We start from the raw sequence: 18,896 nt of genomic DNA on the forward strand, positions 1-18,896 counted from the left end.
CTGTGCATGGACACAAACACACACAAACACACGCACACACACGCACAAACGCGCACACACCCTATTGTCTTGTTTCGCGTCCTCATTCATTCACATGAAATCATTCACAAGACACTATAAAACAAGAGCAGACACTGTTTTCAGGAATCACAGTCTGTACATTATGATACACACACATCATTATTGTCCAGTCAGGTAATGACTTAAATACACCTGACAATCAGCTGTACATGTATACACACTAACAACACAACACGACAAATGCGGGGGAACGACTACAGGACGTCAGGCGGATGACTTGATCTCATTAAGAACGTCTTCTTTAAACATCAGGGCAGAAAAGCTGCTGTGAGATTTTCACCCTGTTTACTTGATTTGCACATGACTGGGGTTCTGATTAGAGGCAAATCATTCCAATCCTTATAGTTTTTCCCCCTCAGTGTTTGACACTGTAGTGGGTGGGTTACTATGGGAACAAGAGCTGGTTGGAGTTTTCACAAAAGCCCATAACTAGTGAGAGAAGAACCAGGCGGCTGAAGTGAGTGCTTGCTCTGTGGAGCTATTATCTGCCTGGACTGTGCTTGACCAGGTCCTGTGATCCTCTCTCCAGCCACACACATCTTCAGGTGGAGGGCAACCCGATTCAATTATACAGAGAGGCTCCGACAGACGAGAGCTCCTACTTAAACAAACCGTGGATCCAGGTCAAATAGGACACAGGAAGAGTCGCTTCATAGCTAATGGATAAACTAAATAAACATACACCCTGATAAACATACTGGTAGATGTATTAAAATGTTAGTGTCACAGCCCTAAACCACAGAGACATCTAGAATAAAGGGCGGGGCGACGTAACAAGCCTCAGCAGTTGAAATGTGTTCGTACCAAAAACTTGGTCAAATTCCTAAATATATATTTTTTAGACTTATTCATTTATGAAATAAAATGTCTTATGTGACACATTTCACACATTTGACCTTTTTTGTTTAAAAACAGTGTTTTTCCTGAAAAAGAAATTTATATTTCTTTATCAACTGTTTTGTATTGTACTTACTAGTTACCACCTACCAGTATCAGGTATCATATTTATAAATAGATTAAATATAAAAGATTTTCAAACAATAACTAAAAATATGAATACTACAAAGGCAAATAAATAAATTATTAAATAATCCAGAATTGTGAATCCAGATTACAACCAAAAATATTTTTTCCTTGGTTGATTTGTCAACACCTGTGGTTACTGGCGGTAGACAGACTATGATTTTCAAAAGTTTGCCCAGGATGTGCTTGGTTTCCTGTAAATGCCTGTGCACGTGGACGCCATTTGAAACCAGTGCAGGTGTGACAAACACCACCACCCACAACGCAAACTAATACATAACAAGATCAATTGATGGTTAACCAATCAAACACTGAGTTGGATACGGAATTCATCTTGAAACCTGAAATTTGACTAACCTGTTAACATCACTCTTCCGAAGCCATTTAGTATCCCTGTGTCTGATTAAGTTAAGTCCCCAAAGGTTTTAGAGGATCTGCCACTAAACACTGAAGATGGAGTGAAAAGGAAGCTGATGACGGACTTCAGCCTCCATTAATTCAGCTCTAGTGGCTGAACCTGAGCCTCCTTCCTCCACCAGTGTGGTTCTTATCTAAAAGATTGAACCGGTACTTTCACACCTGGATCGATTGCCGCCAGAGACTTTAATTGTAGACTCTGTCACGGGGGGGGTTCTAGGCCACTGCTGCAGGAGCTGAGCCTCTGTTGAGCCGCTTTCTTGCTCTAATCACATCAGCCCCTCGCACATCTTTTTAAATGATCCTGTCATCGTAAAAACACTTTTTCCACTTTCTTTACTCTCTGGTTCTTTCTTCTCTTCAGGGACACGGAATCTGTAACATCCATTGTTCCTATAGGAATATAAGCTCCTTTCACTGATATATTATTCTCTCCCAAAACAGAAATAAACATGTTAAAGAATGCATTTTGTGTTCTGTGATCCACAGTGGAAATTCCTGATCCTAGTTACTGCTCAGTCCAAACTGCAGGTGGAATCCAGCCAAATTAATCCACCCAGTCTGTGCTGTTACATTACCGTGGTCACTTGAAGAATCCCAGTGGGATTTGAAGCAGCGTCCTGAGTCTCATCTCACTTGTTATCCCAGTTCTTGCTGGTAGGCTCATTTCTTTTCTCGTTTTTCCCCCCCTCTGTAATGTAGTCCCTGTTGCTTGTCTACAGCAGGCGAGCCTCTATGCGGAGCCAGTGCAGTCCCTGCCTGATGTATCGGACCAGCTCAGTCATGCTGCTCTGCTGACTCAGTGGCTCCATGACCGTGTCCAGCTCCTGGAAGAAATCTACAGGAGGGTGAGGGAGAGACACGGTTACTGAGGATGACTGTGAGGAAGAGTTCCCTGTGGCCACGTGGGAATCAAGACAAGAGTCACTGTCAAACCTGGTTTATTGAACTTTACATAACATGTCTGTCTTTATGTTGAGTAGTAATCTATTGCATGAAAGAAATTAAAATATGTGTTATGCTATTCAATCTAACTTGCTATTCAATCTAACTGGAATTTTACTTTGAGGTGATAATATCTTCAAATGTAGGTGACATGAGTCTGAGGTCCTACCTTTGCTATCAGTGGCAAGCCTGTCAGCCGTCTCCCAGTGTTCATAGCTCCGCAGGATGTTGTTGGTGATGTTAACATGACTGGCAGCCATGTGGTGAATCCGTTGGGGAATAGCCACACTGCCCAGTGAACTTGGGGCACTTCCAGATCCACCCCCTCCCCCTCCGCTGCTGGCTGGGGACGGGCTTAGTGAGAGTGGAGAAGGAGTCCCATTGACCCTGGAAGGTACACAGAGGCGGTGAGGTCTCGTAACATCTCAGGAATTTAACCGACTTCATGAATAGGAGAAGAGAGCACTGGCTACAATATATAACTGTCTCCTCTTCAGTCAATTACAACATGGAAAGTACAATATGTTACAGAAAGAGACAAGGGATGACAAACACTTTGTTTGCAAAGCAGTAGAACAATTGTGGAAGCAACAACAACTTGTCAGTACACTATGTGACTAAACCAGAACAGGGAACTTGAGGGTCTTTCTAACCAATAAAGAGGATAAAGCACTTATTAAAGCTGAGGGGAACTTCAGAGTTATTCCAAAGCCCGACTGATATGGATGCTTGGGGGCCACTGGCGATACAAACATTAGGGAGTAGAAGATTTCCATGAGCGAGACTAAATCGACTGACATAAATATTATTTCCAAAAATTGGCCTTGATTCCTAAGATGTTTTTACCAAACTGTATCAACTGTTATTATGGATAACTATAAATACAAATAAAACATAATTTAAACAAAATATATAGAATTTAATATCAGACGTGTAAACATAATCAACAACGTTTCTGAATTGTTTATTTTGCAAAAATAACTTTTCATATTGGGACATACAGTAACGACGGAAATAAACAAAAACACCAATGTGTCTGTGAGAGGCTCATATCAGCTGATTTTAATTGGCCAACCGATAAATAGTCGGTCTCCAAATAATTTGTGACCTAAAGTCATTCAACACATGTTATGTCAGTCAATAGTAATGTGCAGTGTACAGAGTTGTGCAGTTTATTAGTGTATCATAACTAAATTAACAACCGCACAGTGTTCCCATGTTAATGCTGCACATTAATAATGGTGGATATAAGGCAGACACAATCACAACAGTCTGTGCCTTTGCAGAGAACCCTGACAAATGCGACAGCAGAGTTATCATTTATGTCCTTAAGGCAAAACAAAGTGCTGGATCTGAGCAGGTGGGCAGCAGCTCTGATCTTCACTGAGCAGCGTCACCAGGCCAGAACGCACAAACTGCTCCTGCTCCCCTCATCCTGCCCTGCACAGCTGGGTGTGTTGCTCTGCCAGGGATGCAACGTCTATGATGTGGCCTTGACCCTCACTGACCTGACGACTTGTGCCTGGTTCTGAGCTGCACACACACAACCACACACACACACACACACACACACACACACACACACACACGCACACACACACACGCACACACACACACACACACACACACACACACACACACAGCAACACAGGCTCTCACTCACACACAAACGCACCGACACACTCTCAGCTCCAGTCCCGCTGTTGTGCAGTGTCAGAGCTGTCCAAACTCATTAGCCTCACATCCACAGCTCCTCCAAGCCTCTCCTCCTCCATCTATCATCACTCCCTCCGTCACTCCATCTCACCCAGCGCTCTGCAGCCCCTCCAGTCTTCTCCTCCTCACATCTACAACAAATCAATCCCTCTATTTGCTTCCTGAGGGGTTTGTTTGAGCAAGAGGCTGTCAGGGGTGGCGTGGTATTTTGCAAGCCGAGCTCGGGTGAATTATAAATTCTCAATTATCTACATTACGAGGATGAAGGGGGGGATGTATCATTTGTGTCTGCGTACGTGTGTGTGTACTCACTTTCCATTGGTCCTCCACGGAGAAGGTGCTTGGTGGGAACTCTTGGCGGAATTCTGGGTCACAAAAACACAGATTAGTCAAATTATGTTTTTCATGACCTGAAGAAAGACAATAACATGCACAATAACACCATCAATATTTATCAATTTGTCTTCACTCGCTAGCATAAGCAAATGGGGCAAACAGCTACTCTATCAACAGCTAAGTTTAGCTATAACATTATTTGTTATATCTTATATTATTTGTTTAAACTGTCTCGGGTCCTCTTTCTTGCAAACCATGACAGTCAACATTTCGATTCCAGATTTACTAAGTAGGAGAATAAGGCAACAAAGCTCAATGAACTCATTTGGAACTAATTAATACCTTAATTTGTATTAATCATCCAATAAGTTACGATTTTAAATCAGAATGTGACAAATATCTCTTTCGGGCTTATGTGCCAATACATGACTATTATAGACACAAACATCAGCTATGATGTGAAGAATATTACTGCTAATGTGCCATTAGTCGTAGTGCATAAGGTTATGATGTTATTTATTGATGAGCGTGTGGAAACCACTTTAATGTGTCATGTGGATGTGTATATTCAAAAACTGGTTGGACTGTTTTTGTGCCTTTTTCCGCTTAGACTCATTTCAGTAATTTCTTTTCCTTCTGTCAACACACGCCGTATGTACACAGGCTGCGCACACACACACACAGCTAAACCCCCAGTCAGCCGCTTCCCAGAAATCCAATCCCATCAATGCAAATGCGGCACTGTGATAATGACATCCTCAGTAATTAATTTAACTAAACACAATTAATCAAAACAAGCACATTAAACCCTAACAATCCACTGCGATGATTGATGGAGCTAATTAATACATTAATATCAAAGAGGAAGAATGGATTTTAATAACATCATGCAAAATGAATGCACAGGCACCATGAAAATGAATATGAAATGTGTTTGAGTGCAGTAATTGACTTTGCACGTTTCTAAACCACAGAGGGAGAAAAGGAGAGCGAGGAAGTTAATAAAGACCATGTCCAAGTGGGCGTGTGTGTGTGTGTGTGTGTGTGTGTGTGTGTATAATCAATGTGTGTGTTACCTTGAAGTACTCCATGAGCGACCGCGAGTACTTGACAGCGTGGTCTTTCTTCAGATGGAACATCCTCAGATACAGCAGAGACAGACAGCGGTTACTATGGAAACAAAACCATTAGAAGGCGGATGAATCCTCTGCACAAATTCCCTTTAAAGCTCCATCTTCAATATTATCTTCATGTCGTCCACACAGAATACACCTGGACTTCAAACATGCCCCTCAAGTCCTCGTTGAGTTAAGTACATTTTTTTTTAAATTTGAATGACCATCAGGCTAAATGCTAAATCCCACCAACTTGCTTGAGAACTGTAATCTCATAAATTAACACAGAGCACAGAGGTTAAACAATTCCCTAAAATGCTTTGTGGTGAAGACACAGGTTTAATGGTTTCATCAGACTGATGGGGGTATTGTATTGATTATATAATGTATATACACATATATCAGAACCACTTGAACAGATTTTTACGTTGCATGAAATGGTAATTTAAGATATTATATATTATATACATATATATTTGCACAATCACCACTTTCCAATTTTGTTTATTTTCAGACCTCTGCACGGATGACAGCCGGTGACAGGAGGCATGTTTTAGGGTTGCTCGTCTCATTCTGGTGAACATAATATCTTAAGAACACCTTGAGAAAATGTCTTCAAATTTGGCAGATACATTCAGTTTCATTGCAAGATGATGGTCAAAGTTCAAGGGTTAGGTCGCTGTGACCTCGCAAAGCACATTTTATGCCTTGTGGACATGATATCTCAGAAGCCCCTGGGGGGAAATTCTTCAAATTTGCCATAAAGGTTCAGTTAGTCGCTTTTCTGATAGGTAAGCTTATGATTCCTTGACTGTCACTTCCCCTTGTTACACAGCCACTGGCACAGTTAAGTTCTACTCTGTTTATGCTTTACTCTTTTTACTGAAGATTGTCAACACATATAGCACCACAGGTATTATTACTAAGATTTGGTGGTGAGGATTATGTAAACATGAACAAAATACCATGAATACACCAGTCCTCAGTCCTCAATTTTTACATACTTAGGCCAAGAGTAAATCAAGGAATTTAGCATTTCTCCTCTAGAATTGTATTTGATCAAATTTTGAGAATCATGTACTAAAGGGATTAAAGGTTTACAGGTTAACTTTAATATCAAATAAAGCACATTGTAACTTTAGAGTGATTACAGAAAACGAGAGGTGAGAGAGAAGGACTGACAAGCAACAAAACTGCCCAGCTGGACATTACAATAACATGCTCAGCAAATTCACTCTTGTGGCTACCAGGACAATATCATGTTTTGTGCATAACTAGATCAGACAAAGACATTTGGAGACATTAAGGTATCTGACCATAACATTTCAAAGGTGACGGCCCCGAACCGCATGTTGTTTACATACACACACAGACACACAAACACACACACACGTAAAAGAGAATCCTACCACAACACGGCGAGTTTCTTCTCAGCAACTGTAGCTGAACGACTGCTGAAGTTCTTCAACCTCATGGCATACCTGTGAGAGAGGCTCATTACTCATCTGCTGACATTTGCAGTGATTTATGGGAGTCAAACATGAACATCACTTTATTTTCATCGTGATGGTGAATGAATGTATACTCAAGGTTCACTTTAATTAGAAAATCAAGGTCAAAATCATCCAATGAGCTGCTCTTTCTAAACATAAACATATATATGGCGGTTCGTGATTAATTTCTTTAGCTCACTGACAGATTCAACTCTGCTGAAGTGCCCTCGGGCAAGGCAAGCTACCAGACAGCTTTATGTGACTCTGTAGACTGACTCACTTCTCCTTTGGTTATTTCTGAGGTGTACTGTGGGGAATTCTTTAGCTCATCTGAATCCACGATGAATCTAAATACATCTCAGAGAAACTTTCTTACTTATTTGCCTCATCACAGCCAAATTAAAATAAAATAAAGTCAGTCATTCGTAAAGGAAAAAAATGTATGTCACATCTACTAAAATGCAGATTAACGATTTAATCAACACCAAACAATTAAAATTTTTCCAGTGAGAAATAAACTGTCTCAGTCTGACAGCCTCTCGCTACTTTAAAACACAAGTGACAATTGACATCCTACACCTTTGGAATATTTCCAAGTGTTGTAAAAAGGTGAAAGTCTCTGAGTGATGTCTGGGTGTTAGATTGAGAAGGATGAAAGATTCCTTCCTGCCTCCTCCCACCTTTTGTTCCTTTCTATTTTGTTTTCTAGTCTTACTTTATCTTTCTTTTTATGTTCTGATTGAACACTAAGCAAATACCTGTATTTTACATTATCAATTGTGTATTCAAGAGCTTGTTCTTTCAGATCTACTCCAAACCCTGCACTAACACTCAATACACCCTGCTTGTGCTTATATTTTCTGGATTTGTGCTCAAACTGTACGCTTGCACTCACTTTTTCTCAACTTAGTTTTTGCTCAACAAATCTGTCAAAATTGCCCAACCAATAGAACGCCAGATGTAGTGTTGACAAATTACATTGTCGTGAGCTCATCGTGGGTGCGTTAGCTTTATGTCTTTGAGAATCCTATACGGGCGGTTACTTTAACTGGGTTCATGCACTCCCGTCGTCAACAGATTTATTATTACACCGGCTCCCTGTCAGTGTGCTTGAAGAAACAACCACGACACATTCATGAAGCAGGACTCCAGCAGATCACTGGTGAACATGGAGCGGCAAAATTAAGGATATAAGCAAGTTTATTTATGTCATGAGAACACGATTACTAGCAAATATGAACACAAAAGTAACCAGGAGGGTGGGACTATTTTATCTGTCAACAACTCATCTGGCATTCTATTGGTTGGGGAATTGTGACAAACATGATGCACAAAAGATAAAGAGAGCCGAGGAGAAACCCAAGACCTGACGTTTCATGTGTGCACAGAAGCAGCGAGGAGAAGAGCTGAAGTGCAGGAAATCTGTCTAATCAACGATAAAAAATCTGAGTGAAAGCGAGTGCTGCGGCACATCGAAGCACAAGCAGAGGCTATTTGACTGCAAGCGCATGAATTTGAGGGAAAGCTTTACAAAATCTGATCATTAAATCAATAAGTCCTGGTCTCCAACTGGAAGATCATGTACTTGAGTAAACTTTAGTATAGTTAAATAGGCAACAACCTTGTCATTGCAATTTGTTTATGAGCCAAATTGCTCAATAAAAATCGCTATGAAATAAATATAAAATCGATGGAGGAGAGTCTCGTGTTTTCAATGACCTGTTAAGGCCTCAAACTGCTTATCAAGGTGGTGAATCAGTCACACTGCAGTCCAACAGTGACAAGTGATGCAGCCGAGAGGAGTTACACCTTTATCCTTTATCGATGTCTGCAGGAAAAGTCTTGTCTTATCCCCACAGGGGGATCAGAGGTCAGAGTCACATATCAGCAGGCCTGCGGATGGGAACAATTCAGGGTCTTGCTCAAGGACACTTCAGCAGGATGGATGAGAGCAGGTAAGCGGAGCTTGAACCATAGTCCTTCAGTTAAAAGACTCTCTCCCACAACACCTCCCTGCTGTCACCCTGTCTGCATTCAGAGGTGGCAGTCATTTGTTATTCTGAGTATTTGTTCTCATTAAGTTGCACCTCACACGGTGGCAACTCCTATAAGTCCTATAAGACAATAATAGTGTTATATGTTAATCCAATCGTTTCTGAATATGTCTTCTTACTGTTAATTAGGGTTTAGTTTTAATTCAAAAACAGTTTACTATTTACCCAGAGCACAGATGTGACCTCACACAACAGCAGAATAAAACCTGAATATGATTAAAGCTAAAAGTACAACAGGTCAGTAAGGTTGATGGAAACTGAGGTGTAATTTTTTCTCGATAACAAATAAATTCCAAAACACATTCACTAAACAATATAATTGGGTTAAAGCTATAGCAGAAAAGAGACTTGCTTATTTGGGTCTTTAGGAAAAAAGTATAATACTTGAGTATAGAACGGTAATTTTTTTCATTAACTAAATTCAAATGATCAATTTAAATTACCTTCAATATACATTTAATCATGCTCCTCACTTTTGTTGACTGAAATGCTTTATAACTATTTATATGCAAAGAAAAAATGTAGACACATTTTAAAAGAGGGTGGCGCAAAACCCATATTAAGCATTATTTAAAAATCATGGGTACATGATGGGAAAAAAAGATGGTTTTTATTCTTCTTTTTACTGAGGTGTATTTGAGTGAGTACTTGCCTACCAGTGTGGACAGAAGATAAGGTAATTTATTAATCAATATCAAAATAAAATAAGGCTATCATTATTTTAATTTTCTGTGATGCTTTGGAGTATTTCTGTGGTGTTTTAGAAGATATTTCAAGATTTGACATTTCCTGAGAAAAAAAACAAAGAGGGAAGTAATTTGACCAGTTTATGTTCTATTCCTCATCCTGTTATGACAGAGAGTCAAGTTCAGTTCATGTCTTAACACATGGTAACGTTATCATCAATGACTGCATGCCATAGATTCCTTCAGGGCAGTTCAATCAGTAGTGGTTATAGCTGCTGTGGAACATTTTGTACAGCATTCAGATACGGGTGTGCAGTATTGTTCAAAGTAGTTAGATAAACATCATGGACATCTTAAAGCAGCTGAGCAACCTACTTGAATTAGTTAAAAGTAAAGTAAACCCAGTGAATTTCCATTTTTCCTATAATTTGAACCAAATTGCACGGTTCAAATCATATCAGTTATACAACTTCCAATGTGGAACATTATTAGGACATAAAGTGTTCGCCATCTCCTTCCATTTCATTTAACTATGATACTTTTCCTCTCAGTCCAGCCGTACCTGATGAGCTCCACTGTTTCCGAGTACATGGTATAAGGTGATTTAGCCTCTAGTGGATCTCGCTCCATAGCATTTCCACACTCTATGAAGGAGAGGGCACCGTCCGCGTAGTTCACTGCTTTACCAAATTTGTCCATCTACAAATGGTGAAGGCGAAAAGAAAGAGGGGAAGCACAGAGAGAGAGAGAGAGAGGGAGAGAAGACGTGAGTTAGTCAGAATGAGGAATATCTCATGCAGACACACAGGCTTCTCTTCGAATAATCTGCTGCTAAAATGCAAATCCCCAGACAAATCTGAGGAAACAATGCGTAAACATAAGATAAATAACAAGCTAAATAAATCTCATTTCATTGTTCAGGGGGGATCAGATAATTCTTTTGATATTGTATAATCTTGCAGACATAATCAGTCCTTGAAAGCAGCGCTCCATTAGAGACAAATGGTGCAATAAATAACACAAATTCCACCGTACAGTCCCTGATGTGAAATAGATTTTCATTCTACAGACATAACTGTGCACACACACACACACAGACAAACACACACACACACACACACACACTGACACGTACCACACACACAGAAACACACACACACACAAGTAAATGATTACACAGATAATTACTGTTTAAACATTAGACTGGATGTTAACATTGTGTTTTTCTAAATCATTTGCTTTCTCTGTGTATCTACCCATCTGTCTCCACTTCTCCTATATGGTTTCGCGCAACGAGGTGTTTGTGTGCATGTGTTCACATGTACTTGTATCTCTGCGAGGACGATTGACACCTTACAGACTGAGGACAACACTTTTCTAAGGCTTGTTTCAGGGTTAAGACTTGCTTTAAGGTTAGGGTTAGAATAAGGTTCAGGTAAGGGTGAGGATTAGGCATTTAGTTGTGATGGTTAAGGTTAGGGAAGGGGGCTGGCAAATAAATGCATTATGCCAATGAGTGTCCTCACTGAGATATAAGTCGAAGAATGTGTGTGTGTGTGTGTGTGTGTGTGTGTGCGTGTGTGTGTGTGTGTGTGTGTGCGTGTGCGTGCGTTACAGAAAGTCTTACCAGAGCATCAGCTTTGTGCTTCAGCCTCTTTGCCTCCTGCATGTAGTAGTCTGCACTGTGGACTCTGGAAACAGCACAGAGGGGGAAAAAAGAACATCACATATTTGCACCAACACATTGTTAAACAAAGCCCCTGCATGTTATTGATTTACATAATCACTGACTACAAGGAGCTGGGGGTGCGTTATATACAGCAGCCTATTAAGGTACACACACCTCAGGCTCGGTGTAACCTTAGTACAACAGCAAAACACGTTGTTTCATTAATACTGCAGCAACCCTAAAGGACAAATAAGATGCATCATCTTTCCAGATTTCGAGTGGTGAGGTAGAGCTATTTCCACCATCCACAGGAAAGGAATAGGCCGCTGTTTGCCTCTTAGTGTATATTTTTAAAACGCCAATACCCAGTGTGAACAGGGAATCAGATTATCCGTATCCAAATAAGACGAGTGGTGTTAAGGCGGATAAAGAGACACGATAAGAATGGAATAGTGGTCCTTGGTGTAACACCCCCCCCCCCACCCCCCACCCCGCCACCCAAGTTGTGCCGGGTCCACAACATCTGCAGGGTTTCTGTGGGGTCTTAAAAAGTCTAATAATGAATTAAGGACCTCAAATATATATTGAAATATTACATACTGGGTCTCAAATAAGTTAAGGTACGTCTTCATTTTGTTCACGTATATTTAACGCCACTAGCAACATTCTTTAAGATTACACTTTTAACTGATAACCTACTTTATCTACTAGGCTGCACTAAATTCAGGCACGTAAAAATAATGCCAGCACACATTTTACAGAGCACAGAACAATATCCGTGACTCAAAAACCATACTGGTGAGAGAACTTTTCTACTCTGCAACACACAGAGCAGTGAACAGAGAGACACACTTGCAAACCAGCATGTGTGCTCTGCGTGCACTGTTCCTTCTTGGCGGCAGAATCACCGAGAATGTTTCGGGGAAATGCTGGAACTGGATAAAGAAGAGCTATATTGAGCCAGGTACTTCTATAATGTCCTTGACAACATGCATCAGGGTTTTAGAGTCGACAGCGGTGGTATTTATGACCCACAAAGTTTACAATTGCTGCAGAAAAGGGGGGCAGTAAATGCCTGCTCACCTTTCTGACCCCGGATACTGTTCTGTGCACTGTATCAAAAGCCCGGGCTGGGTTTTTACATGAAATAAACGCCTCTCCGCCTGTAGTTTGTGGTGTTTCGAGGGTAAGAGCCGGGTCACACTGGCTGCTATTCAAGGGAGTCGAGGGCTCGCCTGCAGTGTGTGCGGTTAACAGCAGAATAGACTGAAAATATCTTAAATCACAGTTTTAATGTTTCCTCTGTCGAATGTGTCAAAAATATAAATATTTGCCAACTTCCTGAACCTGTTTCAAAGTAAAAGCACACTTGCGTTTCTGGTGACTGAATCCATTCATTTGTTTTAAAAAGGTTTTTATTGTGACCATACTAGAAACCTCACAGACATGCAGCATGCAGCCACTGTGGCCCGGGCATAATTCTCTACTCAGCTGTTGACCCGATCTTCAATTGAAAATGGGAAATGTGAGTAATTCTGGGACTTCCTTCATATCTCAAAGAGAATCTGAAATAGGTCTTTAATGTTACTCAATATTGTCTAAAAATCCATACCTATAAATTGTTAAACCCTGAACACACTCTCTTTTAGCTTTAAACATGACATTACTTTCATTCAGTAGAAGCGTCTTTTGCAAAGAGACTCTCATTCAAACTGGAGCTACAGCTAAAAACTCTCTTAAAAAAAACTACAACTAAAAGCTTGTTCAGAGTGTCTGAGGTTGGAAAGGTCAGCTCCCTTCACTGGCCTGCACCAGAGCCTTGAACTGGATCGAGCTTCAGGACAGGAGTGGTGAGGAAGAAGCTGCAGAGGCTGAGCAGCAGAGTGCAGAGGTCTGGTGGCCGACAAGTGTGACTTGTACAGTTCAGCGGTAAATTACATGTATTGTTATTCTTCTTGACTGCGGCTGCTCGATAACTGCTAGACCATCATGCAGCTGCTGTTCGGGTTGGTTGAGGTTGACTGGTTTTTGGATTGGGTCATGGCTGAGATAATTAGCAGCCACTCTATGATTCCAGTGGTGCTTCCACTTTAAGATCTGTTGAGCCTTTCATTGACTTCCCAACCTGCATGCAACTTTAAGTGTTGACACTCAAGATTGACATTGTATGCAATAAAGAAATCTCCCTTTATGCCATAAAGCAATAATTCTGTCAGCTTCAACCTGGTGGGTGTCGATGCAAATTAGAACGTAGAAACTGAGGTAACAGTAAAGAAACTTCTGGGAAATCCCTGCTCTGTCCCACTGGAATGTATTAAATTGGTCCAGACGGGAGAGAAGATATAAATAATACGTATATTTTGATTAGAAAAACAAGACACGTTCTATTAATACACAGCAGAGTGAAAGTACACATTTCCACATGAAGAGGAAACACTTGATGTGTTTTAACAAAGGAAATTAACCAATTACACATGAATGAAAAATAATAACATAGCCGCAAGGTTTTGAATAACAGTGATGATTCGGGGAAAAAAAAAAACTTGTTGATAAGTAATTTTGACGGCATAGTGAGATCTACCTATCTGTGTGGATATCTGGAGAACCCTTCATCTTATCAACTCAATCACTGTCTATGACAACCGTTCTCAACTACTGCAGGTCACTTTTACAGTTTCAGAAAGAAAGCTGCAACCAGCAATAATACAAATGTAAATACATGTATTGGTGTGTGTGTGGTAAACAGCATGTATACATACACGTCACTGAACGACAGCTTTGGCCTGCGAGGCTCTGCAGCTTCCGTCAGTGGTTCAGACCACACCTCAGAGTCCGATTGTCCGTTGGCATGGTAACCCTCTCCACGGGGCTTCTCGCTCGGGGGATCCATTTCCTGTTGTAGGCATGGCATTGGAATCTGTGGTTGTTATAATGTTAATTAGTATTACAGTGTGTGGCTTTCATCAAGCAGCCACTTTAACTGCATATTTTGGCTTCATGTCTGGATAGTGTGGGGCAGTGAAGACGTGCTGCTCAGCTTTACATACAGTCTATGTTATGAAGCTCCAGGGTTAATAATCTCCCTGGTCGACATGTGAGTTAACCAGCAGTGACCAACATATTCGAATGTGCGTGAACATGTGTGCAAACAAAATGCTGAGGTTCCAAGGGAGACTCACGCTGCCATTTCTCGTATGTGACGACACCTTGCCTTCACCTCTCCTGTGCCTGTGACTTGAGGAGGAGGAGGAGGAGGAGGAGGTGGATGTCATGGAGCAGGGCAGAATCCCTGAGGCGCCGACCTCCTGGCTGAGAGAGGAACTGCTGTCGCAGGTTCGTTTACGTGGGGGATCGTCCGAGAGGGGCGACAGGAGGGGAGGAAGGAGCTTCTCGTTTCGCCGCCGAGATTGCTTCCTGTTTACAGAAATTCTACACACACACAAAGGCACACACATGATAAAAAGGTTGTTATATCTTTATTTGCTATAATGAGTATATTGTTTTATTTGATTATATATGATTATCTAGATAACTTGTGCTTATTGATGGATGTGATTTGCTTGCATGTTTCACAGCTCAATGGTATGTGTGGATGAGGAGGTAAAGCAGTGCTGCATTTCCCAATGATGGTTGATTTCCAGGTCACAAGTTAATGCACAACATGAAGGTTCCCTGTTAAAGTTTGTCATGTGTTCATAAAGTCTGTGGCTTTTGGAAACTTCATCAAATTAATCCTGACAACAAGAGGAAATTAGATAAATGACAAATGATAACCAACAAATGATGACATTGTCAGAGGACTGAAGTGACTCCACCACTCTGAGAGAAATTTTTACATCAAAAAAACCCTTCCCAGCACAGACAGATGAATGTCTCACTAATATTTTATTAAACACTCTTTTAGTATCCACATTCATATTGTTATTACTTCAGCCGTTTGCGGTGCTACTACATTCCCTTCAACTAAAAGAAATGTGTGTGCCTCAAGGATCCTGGTGGAATCAGATTGGAAATTCTTTCTGTCTCCAACAATTACTGCTGTAACCTCAACATCTCAAGTGGTTTTCAAATGCTTTGCAAAAATGGACCAAACCTATATGACCTCTACTTTCTATGTCACTGGATCAGTGGGAGACTTTTAATAAGGAAAAACAAAACCATTGCATATTCTTTGCCAAGGCCAATAATTGATGTTTAGAAATGTCCAAACAGACCAATGTTTGTTTAATGTAATTCCTGTAAAGATTTCTTTTTGGGGGCCAGATGCTCTGGAAGAATGTTCATAATGAATTTGGATATTATGTATTCTTTTACACAAGCTCTTCTAAAATAGTTTTCCCCTGCTTCCCAAGATTAAGTGTCATGGTCTGGAAATCTGGTTGTTTGACTGTTGGCTTAAACTTCGGCCCCGTCTTGACACCAATCTGCCAGTTTCAACCTCCTAACTGCCTTGACTCTTTATCCTACAATGCAACTCTCACTCCACCAAATCCCCCTCAACTGTTGTTGCTCAGCTTGAACTTAGAGCGATATACTATCTAATGATTCGACTGGACCTATGTTCGATATGTAGCTGACTTGTGTACTTACATTACTTACATTTCAAAACCCTGAGAAATCCCCAGTTGTATTCGAGGTAACGTCTTCCATCTTTCAGTCGTGTCATATCTGCTTTAACTTCCTTTAGCTTCCATGAGGAAGGAAAAACAATCTGTAGCTATTTGAGTTTATATTGGTTACTCCTAATGGATCATGATTATTCATCACCGTCTGCAGCTCTCTTACTAGAGACCATATTTCTTATTCATATAATTATTACCACTACTTTCAGTAATTATATGAATGACTGATGATGGGGAATCTATCTTTAAATTTTCTTCCCACAATTGTTTTATGTATATGTTTTCTTAAAGGGGACATATTATGCCCATTTTACCAGAGTTGATATGGTTCCTTGGGGTCTTAATGAAATGTCTGTAACATATTTTGGTCAAAATACCACAAGGATCATTTAAAACAGCACCCTTTTTACCCTGTCTAAAACAGCCCTCCTCAGATTGACCTGTTTTGAGTGCCCCGCCCCCCTCACCCCCAGTAAGCCTGGCTGCGAGAGCCCCAGCCCCCCAGCGCAGCCCTGCAGCGGAAGCAGTGGGAGCAGTGGGAGCTTGAACTGGCGCAGCAGCATCCTTCCACACTGTTGAGTCAACGTTTAGAGGTGTCCCGGGGGTCCCTTGTTTATGCGGCCACTTAAATGTCTGACAGGTAGCAGCAGCGAGCTAGCGCTAGCCGGGGGAGCCCCTCGCGAGCCTGGATCCCCAGATCCCTGGCTAGCGCTAGCTCGCGAGCTAACCGGGCCGGTGGAGCCCATGAGACTCCCTACATGGGCATGGTGTGACTATGACGTTTATTTTGGTCGTAATCCCATTTGACGCACTCTAGTGTATCGTTTCTGACATAGAGGAACCACAACAAATCGTGGGAGTTGTTTTTTTCCAGAGTTTTTGGGACGGTAGACATGCCAGATACCCAAATGAACGTGTAGAAGCACTACAAAAGTGGAATTCTCAAAATATGTCCCCTTTAAAGCAGTAATTGCTCTTTAGACAAGGACGACCTGACATCACAATATTTCATCAACATTGTTAAATACACAAAAGTGCTTTGGAGCGACGCATGTGAACCCTGCTTCTCTACACTGGGATAACGTTGCCTAACCATTGTAATTTCATCTGCAGCTGCTCGTTGATGCATTCCTTCCCAAACTGTTGAGAGGCTGCCTTCCTTGCTTGAGCATCCACCATTATTCCCTCGGCTGCCTTATTGTGGCTCGTGACTCATATTGTTTGCAACACAACAGATAATATTTTTATATTTTTTCCCTGCCTGGGAAACTCTGGGGGTTTGATGCAGTGAGAAAAGTTGCTGAGCTTGCCGAACAACGCCCCAGGCCCCGACATTAGTGATAATATACAAAACCAGGGAGACAAAGACTAATTAGTTGTGTGCATGGGTGTGTGTGTGTGCGGGAGTTTGTGTGTATCCGTGTTCGGATTTGTGTCTGAACGCAGCATAATTGATGTGTGCTGGTGTGGTTGTGTGTAGTGGTTGTGTGTATGACTATGCAAATTTTTTGTGCATTTGTGTGTGTCTATCCTTAAGCAGATGTCAGTGTGTGTGTGTGTGTGTGTGTGTGTGTGTTCTTGTACAGATATCTTTGCGAGGACCATTGTGAATATAGACTTTACGGAGAATTTTTGCTTAACTAGACTTGCTGTTAGGTTTAGGGATAGGATGGTTAAGGTTAGGGTGAATAGCTTGGAAATGATGCATTATGCCTATGAGTGTCCTCACTAAGACAGAAGGACACGGATGTGTGTGTGTGTGTGTGTCTGCAGGACAGCATGTGAGTGCTCTTCTAGTTCTTTTAAAGGGATAATAAGTTCAGAAATTTACGGCACCACAGCCCGAAATGACCACAGTATATCTGCCAAATCTTCCTCAGTAATACATTTACAACGACTCAACTGTTACTCTGCCAGGTGGCAAGATTTCTGGCTTCCATCCATTATCTATACCACTTATCCTTTAAGGAGCATGAGGTGGCTGGAGCTAATCCCAGTTGACACTGGGCGAGAGGCGGGGTGCACCGTGAAGAGGTCATTACATACAGAGACAAACAAGCATTAATGCTCACATTTACACCTACGGGCATTTTAGAATCGCCAATTAACCTGCATGTCTTTGAGCTGTGGGAGGAAACTGGAGTTCCTGGAAAAAAACCACTGAGAGAACACTCTCCACACAGAATGGCCCTGAGGCTTGCACGCAGAACTCAAACCACTGTAGATATCAGGCTTTTAAAGTCCAAATTAAATTAAACTGCATTATTTGTTCTGCTTTAGCGCACTTATCCACTCTGTAAATCAAATATCCTGTTTACTTCTTTGAGAAATAAGCATTTATTTAAATTTTGTATTCATATGTGTTTATTCCATTGTTTTGGACTCATGATGGCGTCTGTTGTCTTGACATCTATCTGTAGGGAAAACTAATATTTATCCATCTACTTAAATAGAAAACATCTTTACAGAGAGCCAGTCAAAGTTTCGCATTGAGCAGTAACGTCAGTGGTCTATCACAGACAGAGCAGACGGCCACACTGCTACACAACATGAGAGCCAGTGTGAAGAACCCTCATTAGCCTCAGTATCTAACAAACATGACCATGCTTGTTGTCCTGCACCTGAGCTTGTTGAACAAGCCGACAAACAGTCGGTGGGGAAAACCCTGTCAATGATTCGTCAGATAGAGGGAAATGTTCAGGGAATCTTAAACCACAATCCTGAGAGTCAGATTGTCAT

At 41.2% G+C, this 18,896-nt stretch overlaps 1 protein-coding gene across 1 annotated transcript in view; it reads right to left on the reverse strand.

Moving 5' to 3' along the window:
• Nucleotides 1–1,219: 1,219 nt before the first annotated feature.
• aff2 (AF4/FMR2 family, member 2) overlaps nucleotides 1,220–18,896 on the reverse strand; it is a 145,914-nt gene continuing 128,237 nt past the window's right edge. Inside the window, exons 18-26 of the mRNA XM_062393311.1 lie at nucleotides 14,715–14,964; nucleotides 14,295–14,452; nucleotides 11,494–11,557; nucleotides 10,429–10,565; nucleotides 7,043–7,114; nucleotides 5,595–5,688; nucleotides 4,495–4,547; nucleotides 2,636–2,853; nucleotides 1,220–2,359 (exon numbers count right to left, since the gene is read on the reverse strand). Of these exons, the coding sequence (XP_062249295.1) occupies nucleotides 2,238–2,359; nucleotides 2,636–2,853; nucleotides 4,495–4,547; nucleotides 5,595–5,688; nucleotides 7,043–7,114; nucleotides 10,429–10,565; nucleotides 11,494–11,557; nucleotides 14,295–14,452; nucleotides 14,715–14,964 (1,168 nt within the window). The 3' untranslated portion in view covers nucleotides 1,220–2,237. The remainder of the gene's footprint in view (nucleotides 2,360–2,635; nucleotides 2,854–4,494; nucleotides 4,548–5,594; nucleotides 5,689–7,042; nucleotides 7,115–10,428; nucleotides 10,566–11,493; nucleotides 11,558–14,294; nucleotides 14,453–14,714; nucleotides 14,965–18,896) is intronic.

This window comes from Platichthys flesus, chromosome 8, assembly GCF_949316205.1.
Source record: "Platichthys flesus chromosome 8, fPlaFle2.1, whole genome shotgun sequence".
In the NCBI taxonomy this organism is placed as follows: Eukaryota; Metazoa; Chordata; class Actinopteri; order Pleuronectiformes; family Pleuronectidae; genus Platichthys; species Platichthys flesus.